Source organism: Eptatretus burgeri, chromosome 9 (genome assembly GCF_056783735.1).
Source record: "Eptatretus burgeri isolate ZD-2024b chromosome 9, Ebu_testis_v1, whole genome shotgun sequence".
NCBI lineage: Eukaryota > Metazoa > Chordata > Myxini > Myxiniformes > Myxinidae > Eptatretus > Eptatretus burgeri.
Genome location: NC_140969.1, coordinates 47,053,491 through 47,068,718, shown reverse-complemented (window position 1 = coordinate 47,068,718; position 15,228 = coordinate 47,053,491). Strand labels below are relative to the sequence as shown.

Genomic DNA, 15,228 nt, shown 5'->3' with positions numbered 1-15,228 from the left:
TAGTGTGTAATGAATTGAATTGCTTCAAGATTGAATGCCAGTGATAACATGTGAGCAGGCCATGGCAAAATAGGAACATGATCACTATTTTTGCATTGCATTGTTGAGAATAGAATGACAACAGGGGAAGAGATGAGATGTTGGACTGTATGGGTGGGGAAGAAATGTAGGACCGCAGGAATAGATCAAGCTCCAGAGGAGTGGTGACTGCCCCCCCCCCTCAAGGTAATTTGTCCCTGGCAGCCGGTGGTGTCTGGAAATGGAGACCCATTGGATGGGGAGGCCTGGTCGGCAACCAGCAGTAAAGAGACCCCTGGCGACCCGTATGAGGCCGTGAGAGCCTGGATGTGTGGAGACCGTCCCCGACGGGGCGTACAGCAAAGGAGCTGGTTGGCTGTCAGGGACTGAATAGTTGAGGGGGGGGGGACGAAGAAGTCGTTAGTCGAGCGACTTGGTTTTGGACTGCGGGTACCACAACCGGAAGAGCCCCCATCATTTTTGTTATGTGGTACCTCCCCTCTGCTCAGTTGAGGATCACACATGTGTGTAACAACATTGAAGCCATGGTCTTGCAGGGTTGGAATGAATGATTGATAATGGGTTTATGTCTTCTTCTTGCATATGGTGTGCACAGCCAACAGTTTTAGGTCGAGGGTAGACATCCAGGCCAGGGCAACATCAGTTACTGTGTGGATGGCTTTAATGCCACCAGGGAAAAGCCTCAGTGCACAGTCATTCACGATGTGTGGGATGGTCTGGTCTGGATATCCGCAGTCGCAAGCAGGGCTCTCTGTCATCCCCCACTTATGCAGATGATGGGTTGTTCTTGCATGGAGGGTGCGGATTCTGTTCAGGGTTAGCCATTGCTTGTAAGGGACGTCAAATCCGGGTGGTTTCACCGTGGGGTCTGTGATGACCTCGCTGTTGTTGGTGTTGGCATCTGCCCAGGCTCTGCGCCACTCAGTCTTGGAGTCAGTCTTCCAAGGATTTGACTGAAGACCAGAAGGGTTTGTGGGACTTCAGGCACATGTTGGGCAGGTTGTTCAAGTCATCATGGATGGGAAGGTCAGGGTTAGCCTCTGGTGCACAAATCCTTCAGCATCCTCTCCCTTCTGCGTATGCTGGGAGGGGCGATATGAGAGAGGACAGGGAGCCACTGCAAAGGTGTTGACTTAAGCGTCCCTGTGATGACCCGCATTGCAGAGTTAAGGACAGTGTCAACTTGTTTGGTGTGGCAGCTATTAGCCCAAGCTGTTGAGCAGAACTCGGCTGTTGAATAGACTAGGGCGAGGCTTGCGGTACGAAGAGTATGTGCATTGGATCCCCAGCTGTTGCCTGCAAGTTTCCTGATGATGTTGACCCTTGATTTCAGTTTATCAGCTACCCTCTTTAGGTGTTCACGATAGGTGAGGGTGTAATCCAGGGTGACTCTAAGGTACTTGGGGAATTCCTCATTCTTCACCGGTGATGTGGATTTTTTTAACCCACCTTGTTGTGATCGTTGTCCTCCTGAAGGATTCTAACTGGCCGATTGTGGAATCCTATTTGACTTCAGACAGTGTTTAACGTTTATCCGATTTGATTATAAAATCCTACAAAAAAACCCTATCGACACTGATAAAACTGATGTCCACACAAGTCCTTCCTTGTGAAACAATTTATTTCCTAATTATACACCATACACTTCTCACCCTTGTACAATGAACTTAAAAATCCCCATTTGTTTGCAATATTATTTGGTTCCATTTCATTTATTCTTACTTTAGTTAACAGTTAGACCAACCCGATTCAATTCACTTTAACATTACATCAGAGAGTTTTATTCTAACTTGGTACTTGGTCAGTTCCAAGGAGTACAAGCCACTGAGAAACTATACTTCCTCACGTGCTTGTACTCCAAACTTTTAGATTTCAAAGCATTTTATACTTCCATGACCGAAAGGTTGGGGGATATTCACCCAGACTGTAGACGTGTCCTTTAGACGAAAAGCCACTTCGTACATTTTCTAAACAAAGGTTCATTTATCAGCTCGGTCACTCTGCTCCAGAACAACACATTTCTTATCATTTAGGGCAAAAGTCTTTTGGCCAGAAATGACAGCTAAATCAACTTGCAGCATAAAAGTTACATTTCTGAAACTCCATTTGTTGCAATTTAAAATACATGAATATAAATTTTTCCCCCACACTCCCCCGTTTTTTGTTTTTTTTTTAAGGAAAATTTGAATAATTTTTCTTACACATGATTACCATGTCCCATTCCTGAAGGAGAAAAGATTTCCATTATTCAAGTTCAATCAACAATGGCAGCGTGTGCTCATATCTAATCAGAAAATGAGTGAGTTTCCATTTAATTTATGGCCTGTTCATCAGCATGTGTCACACATTGGAAACATGCTACCCGAAGTCAGAAGATAAACAGGTCAGGGTGTGGATAGAGCAGCACCCAACGGGAAACACAATCGAAGCACTCCTTGAGCTGAGGAGAAGGTAGATGTGAGCAAGTACAAGTTTGGACCGGACACTGGGTTGAAGGAGCGCAGTGTGGAACTCCAGGCCTGTCGTACATTGAAGTGACCACAGCAAGTTCACGATGTATTTGCAGAGCGGCAATCGAGAGTGTGGCTGAGAACATTCCTCCACGCAGGCACCACACAACGCCGACGTTAAGACTTTGCTCAACCTTCTCCTCAGTGGGTTTTTTCTTTCTTTTCCCACATTGCTCCATCTTATCTCCTCAGGAAGGGGAGGGATAATCATGTGTTGAATGCTCAATCACCCAAATCTGGTTTCTCCCATCGTCCAATCTTTGTGTAGAAACTTCATTTAGATGAAATCGTACATTGCTTCAAAGACTGCTTTCAACACTCTGAAACAAACAAAGCATCAATTAAACACCAATCAATAAACGTCATGGGCACATGTAGTTCTACAAGACTAACAAAGATTGTTATGGAAGCATTTAACTCGCATTATATGTCATATCAATATTTTAATCCCTTTCCTTGTTATTTCCCAAAACAACATGCTAAAATATACAGAAATCCCAGTTGTAGGTATACTCAAAACATCCATCTCATTTGCTATTTCCATCGACATTTTAAATCTCTGACATTTCTCCATCTGTCCACTTCTCTCTCACCAAAACAGCAAACATGCTGCCATTTTTCCAACTCACATTCACAAACCATCTATCACTTCCTCCGACCTTCTCAATTACGAATCCATTTTCCTTTATCAAAACAAATAAATCATTTTAAACAGTTGTTCAAAAATTGTCAAATCACTTGTCAAATCTGTTATCAGGCGAATATCATTTATATTGCAGCTCAAACACTCTGTCTACACATGCAGCTTCACCCTCCACAATCTTTATCCCAGTCTTGGAAAAGCATCTTAAACTTCAGACTAATAAACATCCAAACTCTCTTAAACAACTTTTTGGTCAAAACAAAATATTTCCTTTTAAAATCCATAAATGAAAAATTTAATCTTCAGCATCTATCCAATTAAATCATGAATTTACCTTGACTGAATCGATCAAAGGGTTACACTGGGTTGTTTGCCATTGCCTTCCCAGCACAAGTTCAGGAAACCTCAACATTCGCAGACGAATAAAACAATATTTCAACGTCCATCCGAGGGAATCGTCTATTATCTGTGAATTGCCCCACGTGCTAAACATCATCAAATCATTAAAATCATTCCAAATCATGTTTCTACATTTAAATCACATACAGTATCTCCACATTCACAATTGTTATTTCACAATTTATTCAAAATCCCGATGGTTGTAAAATAAAACTTCAACACTTTTTCCTAAATGGACTTCACTTTAAACAGATTCAGTCGAGAGGGTGCGCCACAAACACCAAGGAACAAGGAACAGGAAGTTCTATCCACATCCGGTGGGAAGAAAAAGGAAAAAAACTCTGACAGGCAAAACCCACAGTTTGCATTACTCTGTCATGGCTTCAACACATACACTAAACAGCATTGCATCTCATAGACTCGCGTGTGATCACGTGACATACCAATCACATTTCTATCTCATCCTCTTGAATCTGCATATGAATCGAATTTCACACCTAAAGCAAAGGCTCGAACATAGACTCAGTGTAAAGATATGCCACCCCCCACAGATCGAGTGGAGGGGGTCTCACACAGTGGAGTTTGTGACCTTCGCGTGGAAATACAACGCAAAGAATGTATAACATGCCATTTCAAACAGACCCACAGCTCAACTCAGCACGAGTTAAAATATCGTCAAAATCCCAACAGAACACGTTTCATTGCAGTAAATATTGGAATCGCACAAGTTGCATTTTTTTTTTTTTTACTCTCAGGAACACATGCATCTCAATGCAAATCACCAACCATGCTCCCAGCTGGTTAATCATCTCCTGCACTCTACAAAACGTTTCGTGCACATCATTGCATTTACAAATCCATAAAACCTCCACACAAAATAATATAACAAACTCACTGCCAACAAACTTCCAGTGAGTTCAATGAACAAAAAGTAACTCTTAAAACTCTTACAAACAGGTAACTTACAATGTTTATCTATTTTAACCCTATCTCGGCGTCTCAGCCGTGTCCTCGGCCATCTCTCTCACAGCCGGTCCGTATCAATGCAAACATGTGGCATGTCGCTTCATCATGCCCATTTCATTACGCATCTGGCTCCTCAACGAGCCTCTTCTTGTCATCTGACTCCTCTTCTTCTCCAGCACTTTTCTAAAACAACTACAGTACTTATTGTTTACTTTAAAATGGACTCCCTCTGCCGGATCCTCTTCTTTCTCTCAATAAAATTATCTGACAATGAACTTTTCTTTGTTCGAAATGCGTTACCTGCTGAGTGCGCTCTCCCTTACCTTCGCTCAAGCACTTGTCGTTCCTCCAGGCACTGCCTCCGGCAGATGAAGCACCTCCGGTCACGAGCACCGCACCAACGTCGGTTCGAATCCGAGTCTCGGCGCCAACTGATGTGGATTTTTTTTAACCCACCTTGTTGTGATCGTTGTCCTCCTGAAGGATTCTAACTGGCCGATTGTGGAATCCTATTTGACTTCAGACAGTTTAACATTTATCCGATTTGATTATAAAATCCTACAAAAAAAACCCTATCGACACTGATAAAACTGATGTCCACACAAGTCCTTCCTTGTGAAACAATTTATTTCCTAATTATACACCATACGCTTCTCACCCTTGTACAATGAACTTAAAAATCCCCATTTGCTTGCAATATTATTTGGTTCTATTTCATTTATTCTTACTTTAGTTAACAGTTAGACCAACCCGATTCAATTCACTTCTACATTACATCAGAGAGTTTTATTCTAACTTGGTACTTGGTCAGTTCCAAGGAGTACAAGCCACTGAGAAACTATACTTCCTCACGTGCTTGTACTCCAAACTTTTAGATTTCAAAGCATTTTATACTTCCATGAGAGAGAGGTTGGGGGATATTCACCCAGACTGTAGACGTGTCCTTTAGACGAAAAGACACTTCGTACATTTTCTAAGCAAAGGTTCATTTATCAGCTCGGTCACTCTGCTCCAGAACAACACATTTCTTATCATTTAGGGCAAAAGTCTTTTGGCCAGAAATGACAGCCAAATCAACTTGCAGCATAAAAGTTACATTTCTGAAACTCCATTTGTTGCAATTTAAAATACATGAATATAAATTTTTCCCCCACACCGGCTCGCCACAAAAGGACACTTGGAGCTTTGCATTGGTGAGCCGATTGCTGAGGTGGAAAGCAGTGACAGTTGTCTTAGATGGGTTGGGGCAAAGTCACCAGAAGGTGAAATATTCCTCCATCCCCTTCAAGTCTTGGGTTAGTACTCTGCTGATATCCTCAAGGGCAGCTCCCTGGTAGGCAAGGGCAAGGTTAACTGCATATGCAAACTTCCTGGATGAGGTAGTTGGCATGTCACTCACATAGATGTTAAAAAATAGAGGAGCTAAGACAGAGCCCTGAGGGAGACCATCATTCAAGGTCTTGACAGTGCTGGTCTGGTCCCCAAGTGAAATCCTAAATATACGGTTGCTGAGGATGGATGAGAGGGCACGCAAAGTGGTTTGGCACTTCAGGATTCTGGAAGCTTTCAGCAACAGACTGTGTTTCCACACGGTGTCATACGCTGGTGACAGATCAATAAGAGCAACAGCAGTTTTCAGGGCACGTTGGAAGCTAGCCTGTATATTGGAAGTGAGGTCAAGAACTTGATTTGCGCAGCTTCTGCCAGATCTAAAGCCAGTTTGTTTTCTGGGCAGAACAGGTTCTACCAATGGAGAAATCCTGGTAAGCAGGAGGTGCTCAAACAGCTTGTAGGATGAACAGGAGGGAAATGGGTCGGTAACTAGCTGGATCATCCGCAGGTTTCCCCGGCTTGAGGATAGCGATGACCTTAGACTCTCTCCAGGCCTTAGGGATAATTCCTGTAGAATGGACATGGGTGAAAAAAGCAACCAGCCAGTATGAATTTAGGGTTTATGTATGAATGGGTGAGGAAGGTTCACTAAGTCCATGTCACTAACCTGTCCTCTCATCTGCATTCGGTGAAGACCCGAAGAGCAAGGACACGATCAATCGTTGACCTCTTTGGTGTAAAGCCTGACTGCTCTGGACACTAGTGCTCAAGCAGATGGTGGCGAACCCTATCAAGAATTACCCAAGCAAAAACCTTGCACGGCTCTGAGAGCAGCGTCACCCCTCGGTAGTTGTTGCAGTCCTGGCAATCACCCTTCCCTTTCCAGAGAAGGACAAATTTTTTTTTTTAATCAATGCCTTGTTGAACCGGGGTCACACATAGATGGCACAAAAGCTTCTGGGTTCAGCCAGGAAAGTAAAGTGGACAGTTAAAAACAAACAAAAGAAAAGTGCAATAGTTTTGGATTACATAATAATTCATGATCAAATTATGAAACAAAGCAAACATCACAAAACCAGCATGAGTGCAGAGTCAAGATGTAGAATGGCGAGGGTATGTGGTAGAGAGCAGCAATGGCAATCGGGTAGAGCGAGCCACGGATTCCCACACGCCATTCCCAGCTCAGATGCCCGCTGGTGGCTGCAGGTTAAGGGGCCTGATGCAATCACTGCACTGCACAATCAATGTGTCACGAGGGCTTTCAATTACAGTAGTAATGCAATTTCAACCAAACTATGTCAACAGATGCAATGATGGTTTGCACTGGGCTGTGGGTAACATTTAAACAAGTCACACATATTCTGAAAATTAGACATTCAATTCACAACCGGAGTACAAACGGCCATTACATGCTGTGGAAAATACAGCAATACCCTGATTTACATCATTTCGCAAATATATCATGATCACATAAATACCACGACCCAATTTTCATCACCTCAACTCACACATGCGTTGCTTTAAAAGCCATAACTTTTATTTGAGCGTTTTCAAAACATATAAGACCGATAGGTAGGGGAGCATGTGCCGGAGCAGAGCGTCGCTGCGTCCACTTTCCATCGGTACTCCAGGTTGCCTTCGGTTAGCCATCCCCCAGGCAGATGCCTGGCCCATCCCCATCTCCTTGAGATGTTGATCAACATGCTGTAACCACGAGGCACGTGGTCGGCCCATTGGCCTCCTCCACTCATGAGGCTCCCTCGCTGAGAGAATCTGGCGAGCAGGATCGGTGTCAGGAAAACGAGCCACATGTCTACACAGCCGCAGCTGATGCTCACGGACTATGCAGGTAACAAATCTCATTTGAGTCTCTCTCAGCAACTGATCGTTGGACACAAAGTCCGACCAGCGACAGCCAAGGATTCTCCGAAGAGACCTGGTACCAAAGGAAATTTGTCGCCATCTCAGATCCCTCGTCAGAGTCCAAATGTCACATCCAAAGAGCAAGACTTGGAAGCACCAAGAACCTGAAGACTCAGACTTTTGTCCTCCTGCACAGGTACCGACAGCGTCACACCACATGATCCAGTGAATCCATGATTCTCCATGCCTAAACCAGACATCAACAAGGACCCTCTTCCAGTCAGTTGGGACGATGCCTGTGTTCCAGGCAGAGCACAGAACTGCATGCAACGACATGAGTACAGCATTTCCACCAGCCTTGAAAAGTTCAGCATGGATGCCACAGATCCCAAGAGCTTTACCCCATTTCAACTGGTTCACCGCAGCTTGTGTTTCCACTAACAAAGATGGATCACAGTTGATTGGAGGGTCAGGAAGAGGGAGAGTATTACCCCTGACATCAAACTCATCAGCTTGTGCATAAGCCTAGAACAGCCACTCAAAGTAAATGGCCCAGCAAGTCTTCACTTCGGAGTCCTCTGTCAAGAACCCACCACCCTCTGCTCCAAATGCAGTACACCGAGGGACGGGCTTGGAGGAACACAATGCCTGAATTCTACTGTAAGCAGAACGAGAATCACTTGACCACAAGGGATGCTCTACCTCTTCACAGATTCCAAGCATATAAGCCTCCTTGTCCACCCTTAGCACGCATACAGTTTTACACAACACCGTGAACAGCTCAGCTCTGCCATTCGGTCTGGCCCTTCGACTCTGGTCAATGGTATCCAGTGTCCCGAGAGACAAAATTCTTCTTCGCCTGATGATGAGTTCCAAGACATCCACCAGCAACATCAAGGACGATGGTTTTGAAGACACTCCACAACTCTTCAGGATTTCCCAAACCATCAAAACCCCCCAAATCCCCACTCAGCCTGTTTGCAAATGCCTCAGCTCCTCTCTCATTCTTGAGGCTGGATGTTGGCCATCCACAACAAGGCTGTGGTCAGTATTGAGGAACTGAGAACTCTGGTAGGCCTTGCAATTCTGAATCATCCTCCAGTGACCATCAACGAGCACATGGTCAATCTCCTTTTCCACACCACCAGCGTTGGAATAGCAAGTCCAGCGATGAGCTTGTGGGCGCTGAAACCATGAACCTGCCACCCTAAGTCCATGACTTCTTGCAAAGTCAAGGAACTTAGTGTTATGCTGGTTCACAGTTCCAGACCCATGGGGACCAACACATGTCTCATAACCATCCCTATCAGTTCCAGTTGATGCATTGAAATCCCCCAAGACAAGAAGAGTATTTCACCTAAGGCACTGATCAACCACAGACTCGAGCGTGGCATAGAATGCGTGGCATAGAATGCCTCCTTCACGGTGAGATCACTCGCCTCAGTCGGAGCAGATACAGAGACTAGGGAAATGACACCTCAGGAGTGACGAATCCTTAGTCTCATAATACGCTCATTGACCGGTGTTGCCTCAATTATCATTGAAGTCAGCTTATTGGACACACCTACAGCAACTGTTTGGGCATAATAACCATCAGAGCGACCAGACGAAAAGTAGGTGTTACCACCCGCCGTGATCTCACTGCAATCCGTTTTCCAAACCTCAGAGAGTGCTGCAATACCAATGTCAAAACGCTTGAGCTCAGATGATAACAGAGACAGGTGATCATCATCTCTTAGGGATAGGACATTCCAGGCACTCACTTGAAGGGACCGCCTCAGGTTAACCCAAGGAGACTGCCGTCTGGTGGATACACCTCAGCACCACCCCAACACACACTACCGCAATCTGACCCGGAAAGGTTACCCCGTGGTTTTCCTTCTATCATCAAAGATTGTGGGTCACAGAGGCTTTGCCCCAATCCCGTCATCCGGTGAGCTACCTTGCGGAGGGCAGCTGCACAGGAGGTACTCCCACGGAGTAGGTTTTCAGATTTTTTGTGTGCTTTTCATATGTATTGCAGAATGAAGGGTTTTACGGTGGCGAGTGCAAATCCTGCCACCAATCTCCTCATAAAAAGTAACCCAACTGTAGGAGGATGTCTGCACAGACAGTTGGGCACCAGATATGGATGGCCATTGGCTCACAAGGAGCTCCTCCACACTCTGACATGTTTTGTTTTTAAACTTGCTGGTGTCCATATCATACAACCTCCTCACCAGGAAACTTGGGTGGAGGAGACAGTTTAGTCGCCGCCAACCCGACCATGAAACAAGTTCGTACAGGTTTACATGGTACCTGTCGCAAGTCACAGATCTAATCTGACCTGACCTGACCTGCCAGTCATCTCCCTGTAATATATGTTATTTCATGTCGGTATGTGCCACATCCTCACTCTTTCCCTTCTTAAAGATCAGATGGCAAATATGGTTTATTTGTACAACCATCCTTCAGAATAAGTGCAATCTCTGAAGCTCCCTAACTTTTCCATCAGGCAGAATCGCCCTTGGCGAGACTGTATATACAAACTATCCTCCAGGCAGGGGCACTGCATTTGAATACTCCTATGAGGCTAGTGGCATTTAGTGTGTTGCTCTCAACTAACCTTAATGATGTACAAGGCATCTGTCTGCTGCACCATAGAATCTCCCCACTAAGGGCTGATCCTTTTGCATCTCACCTGCTCCCCAGGAAGTGGTAAAACCAAAACCCTCAGGATGCTGAATTACAGGATATTTTTCTGTCTCACCACAATCAGGTTCATGGTTGGTAGTCCTCTATTGCTTTCGATCTTGATCCAGTTGCTTGTCTGCTTTATTCCTCTTGTCTGCATCAGAATGTCACACAAGCTCATTGTTTGTTCCATTTTGTCTTGTCATTGCAATGTCCAAACTTTTGTGCTACCTTCATTCTTTCATCTCACTTTTATTCCATTTATGAAATCTCTCAACTTGCTTTTCCCCCAATCTTTGAATATTTCGACTTATCACCATCTGATGTTACCAGCCTTGCCTAGCAACAATCTCTTTTACTCTGGCTGACTCTGCCATCCCCTGCCACACCTGCCCCCACCCCCACCCCCCATTTCCACCGGTATTTCTGCTTTTACATACTGATGTTGCTTGTGTCACCTAATTCACCTGTCACCTGCTGCCTAAGTTTGTTTTCCAGCTGCCCTTTGTTGCAGTCCATCTTTTCCATGAGTTTTCATCTGTTTAAAATTATTTTTCACCCAACAAGCAAATAACTTGGCTGTTTTATTTCATTTCATTCTTTTGTCATGATAATTACACTCACTCATTGACCAGATACCCCCCTTTTGAACGTAGCTTCCTCATTGGCCTTGTTGGACCGATGTACCTTTGATCATCCCACGATCTGTGGCATGGAGCAGATCACAACTGATGATGCTGACTGGCATTGGGTCTCTGGAAGCCATGAAGGTCTTTTCACTAGTGAAATAGATGGTGAGTTTAAACTTGGTATCCTCAGCTGCGAAAAAATTATTGCTTTTAAATGTGGTACTCTATATCCAGTTTTGTTCGAGTTAACAGCGGCTTTGATGAGTCGTAAAAGAGGAGAAGATAAATTTAGCTTTTTTGACATCTTGTTCAATCAAATGCAGTATATAATGAAGCTGAGTATTTATTTAATTAATACTAGATCTTACAAAATCAAAGTTACATTGTACATAATTTAACCAAATCTCAATATAACAAAGATCGATTTAAAAAAATGGTTGCAGAACAGCCCACTGTTAAAGAATAAAGATAAACAACAGTTTTAAAGGTTTACAATATTCGAGTTATCACTGTTTTTTTTCTCCATAGATGGAGGTCCATATTTGTTGTTCAACAGCACCGCAGCGAGTCCAGGCGACGTGGCAATAATCGAGACCCGTGTGCTGCAACCACAAAGGACCCAACAATGCCTGCAGATCTATTACCAGCACAAGGGCAGTCGTGATGACCAGCTCCAGATTGCTATTAGTCATCCCTCAAATTCCCCACAGTTTAAAGTGGTCTCCAGCATACCAGCTGCTAATATTAATCGGTGGACACTCACACAAGTACCGCTGTCTGAGAGCAATCCTTTCCGGCTGGCCTTACGTGCAGTCGCTGGAGTCTCGGCAGAGACGGGGGGCTGGGCAGTGGATGACCTCACATTGATGGAGATTTCCTGCCTTCCACATATTTGGCACATTCCAAACTTCGCCTCCATTCTTGACAAAACTCCAGCAGGATCAGCAATCTACAGCCCACGATTTAACAGTAATGATGGGTACTCTTTCCAGCTGAGTATGTTCCCCAATGGAAGGCAACAAAACAGTAAATGCATTAGTTTGTTTGTTCATTTGACAAGTGGAGATCAAGATGATGAACTGCAGTGGCCTTGTCCCTGGAAGCAGGTACGTACCTTTGGGATGCTGTAACTGCAGTGCTGATGTTGGAGATTTTTGGGAGGCAGGAAGGATCATTGTATCTCTTGATATTCATTGCGATGCAGTGTGGATTCAGATTTTACTTTATTCTCAGATCACGATGTCTGTGATGGACCAGAACAGTGATGTGCGACTCCGTATGTCTCGTACTAGCAGCTTCACTACAAACCCAAACTTACAAACGAATTTCCATGGTTAGTATATGCTTCATTTTCACTTACTCCTACACACTTCCATTGATCTCATTGCCATATACTGCCATAATCATTTTCTCATTGTGCACATCTTAAGTGCACTCATCCAATGATAAATATCATCCTGACTTGTAGCTTGGTGCATTTCTTCCTGCAGGTTCTTTTGTTTTCATCTGGGACCGGCCAGACAGGATTGGTTACCAAGTGGATGATCATGGTAGCACCTATTTCCGTGGACCAGGTTATGGGTACAACACATTCCTCCCTCATGTTTATCTTCACAGGCGACAGTACATCAGGCACAGAGATATGGTCATCCTGATCAATTTTGAGGGTGAGTGAAACGTCTTATAAGCTTTTTTTTTGAAACAAAACATAATTAGAATGGCATGCGATTGAGCACACACCTCTGCCAGGCTGAACAGTTCACGTTTTGTATCCCACTGATAGGCCAGATCCACATCCGGACCTGAACCAAAATCGAATCGGCTTATTATTGTCACCTACATAACTCATCCACCAAGTTTTGTCATAATCCGTCCATAGCTGTTTCAGACATCATGCTTTGTATTGTTTTTAGCCCTATCTCTCAATGGTGAAGAATCACTTTTACATTTTTCAAAATTCATGGATATACACAGCTGTCAGTTGTCTATAGCCCTATACACTGCCAAAATAAAGGTATATGTCAAGAACGTGTTGCATGCTTGGAATAAGATCGCCCGTCGGGCAGGGACTCTGCTCGTGAATTATAATCCGTCTGAATTTTTTCACTTTCCATCTTAAAATTAAAAATGCACAATTGAGTAGTGAATGCAATTTTTTTTTGTTTTGTTGTTCATACAATATTGAGGCTCGTATGAGAGCTAACACACACAACCTACAACAGGGGGAGCAGAAGACAAGAAGGGTGGGAGAGGGAAGGAAAAAAAATGGGGAACAGACATGCGATCTGTGGAAGGGAGAGGGATGGGGTGGGGGTACACAGGGTAAACAAGATGGACACTACAGGGACTGTCAGGTCCTTGCACGACAAGGACTTTCAGGAAGGAAAGCAGGGAATTTGAAGGAGGTGGGTTTGGGGTGGATTAGCGGGGGTCAAAATGATCGTGGTTTTGGATGGGGGAAGACAAGAGATGATGGTGAACAGCTGTTTTTAAGATTTGGAGGGAAGAGTGGGATTGCAGAGAGTGTGGGAGTTTGTTCCAAAGGTGGGGGGAAAAGAGGAATGAAAGAGTGAATGTGAGCAGTGATTCTTGATTTTGGTTTTACCAGAAGGGGGTTGCTGGAGACCTTGAGCGCCTTGTGGAAATATGGGGGGGACATATTGCAGGCAGTGCAGGGGTGGCGGGGGGAGGGGTGAGGGTGAGGCCGGAGAGGAGATGGTAGAAGACAAAGACCACTGACCTGCCTGCGGTGAGAGTGAGAGACTCAAAGACTCTGCCTCATTGCTGGAGATACCAATGATCCTACATGCCTTGGTTTCCACAGCGTGAAGCTGAGAAAGGTGAGAGGCGGGAACACCAGCCCAGAGGGGAGAGCAGTACTCCATCAGGTTGTGGACGATAACTTTGCATGTGGTCAGGAGTTCTGGTGTCTAAGGAAGGACTTTGCACAATGGAGGATGCCCAGTCGGTGACTGGCTTTGGAGGCCAGCTTGGAAATGTGACTTTCCCAGGAAAGATCAAAAAGTACTGGGAAATTCAACTTCTTGAATTTCCCAGTCGTTTTGTGGAAGCAGTTGTATTTTGACAATAGCGGTCACTGATTGCCTATGAGATGTATTTACGGTACAGATATTTCACAGATAATCAGTAACTCCAATTACCAAGACAATTTGCATATTTTAATTTCGTGATTTGTAACACAGTGACAAGTAAACAGTCTGACAGAATGGTGCAGATATCATGCATTCTATTTGAGTTTTCTGGTCTGGGTTTGATTCCCAACTCGACTGCAGACTGTTTTATTTGTACTTCTCAAGATGTGTGTTGCAAAGTGTACCATCCCTCGAATGGACACTAACCTAGGCATCTCAAATGCTCACATTAGTTAGTGGACTTTAAAGATACCATCATACTACAATGTCTTTCATGATGAATGGGTGGGGTATAATTGGCACCCTGGACAAATTCTAAATTCCTCTCTTATTCCCACTGATAATTAGGCATCAGGCATAGCATGAGAGATAGATAGAGATGGAGATATCTGATCTATATAATTTGTTTAGGTTTTGGAGTACCTAAATTACTAACTATTCGGATAATCAGCTTTTCACCCTCCACCATTGAAGTTTTGACTTAAATCCTAGCATCTCTTTGTGAATGGCTTCTGCACAAGTTCATTATTGTCCACTAGTCGTCAACGTAGAGAGAGTTGGAGAAAGATGCAAGGGAGAAGGAGAGGGACCAATGTGTGAGTCCATTCTATTCGATATGCATTTCCATTTTTTAATATTTTTCATACTATATCAAGGATCATCAAAGAGCGAGATGATCGAGGGTACAAAGGCAACAAACAGGCAGTGAGTGGGACAACAGCTGGATACAATTGAGAAAAATTATATGAATACATTTCACAATGGCTGCAATGAGTTATTGCCATTGCAGAGCTCAACATGGTTAACTTATCAACATTCTTTAACCAACAAACACAGATATTTCCCACCTGAGGAAACCTCAACTGGTGTACAAGCCGTCATCAAACTTTGCAACGTCAATGACAAGCCAGAAAGGAAACATTCAGGTGAATTGTTGAAACTGACCTCTGTGTACAACTTTCGAGACATCTGTATGCAAGTATGAAGTTATTTGCTTTAACTTGGCTTTTTGTTCTTATTTC

The 15,228-nt window shown here is 44.1% G+C and overlaps 1 protein-coding gene across 3 annotated transcripts in view; it reads left to right on the top strand.

Annotated features, from left to right (window-relative positions):
* Window positions 1–15,228, top strand: part of LOC147020073 (meprin A subunit beta-like) — a 68,374-nt gene that overhangs the window by 48,790 nt on the left and 4,356 nt on the right. For all 3 annotated transcript variants that reach the window (XR_015061633.1, XM_085895076.1, XM_085895075.1), the window contains exons 9-13: window positions 11,082–11,219; window positions 11,583–12,160; window positions 12,288–12,387; window positions 12,545–12,721; window positions 15,044–15,132. Coding sequence is in view for 2 of the 3 variants with exons in the window: in XM_085895076.1 (XP_085751202.1) it covers window positions 11,082–11,219; window positions 11,583–12,160; window positions 12,288–12,387; window positions 12,545–12,721; window positions 15,044–15,132 (1,082 nt within the window). In the remaining variant the exon portion in view is untranslated. The remainder of the gene's footprint in view (window positions 1–11,081; window positions 11,220–11,582; window positions 12,161–12,287; window positions 12,388–12,544; window positions 12,722–15,043; window positions 15,133–15,228) is intronic.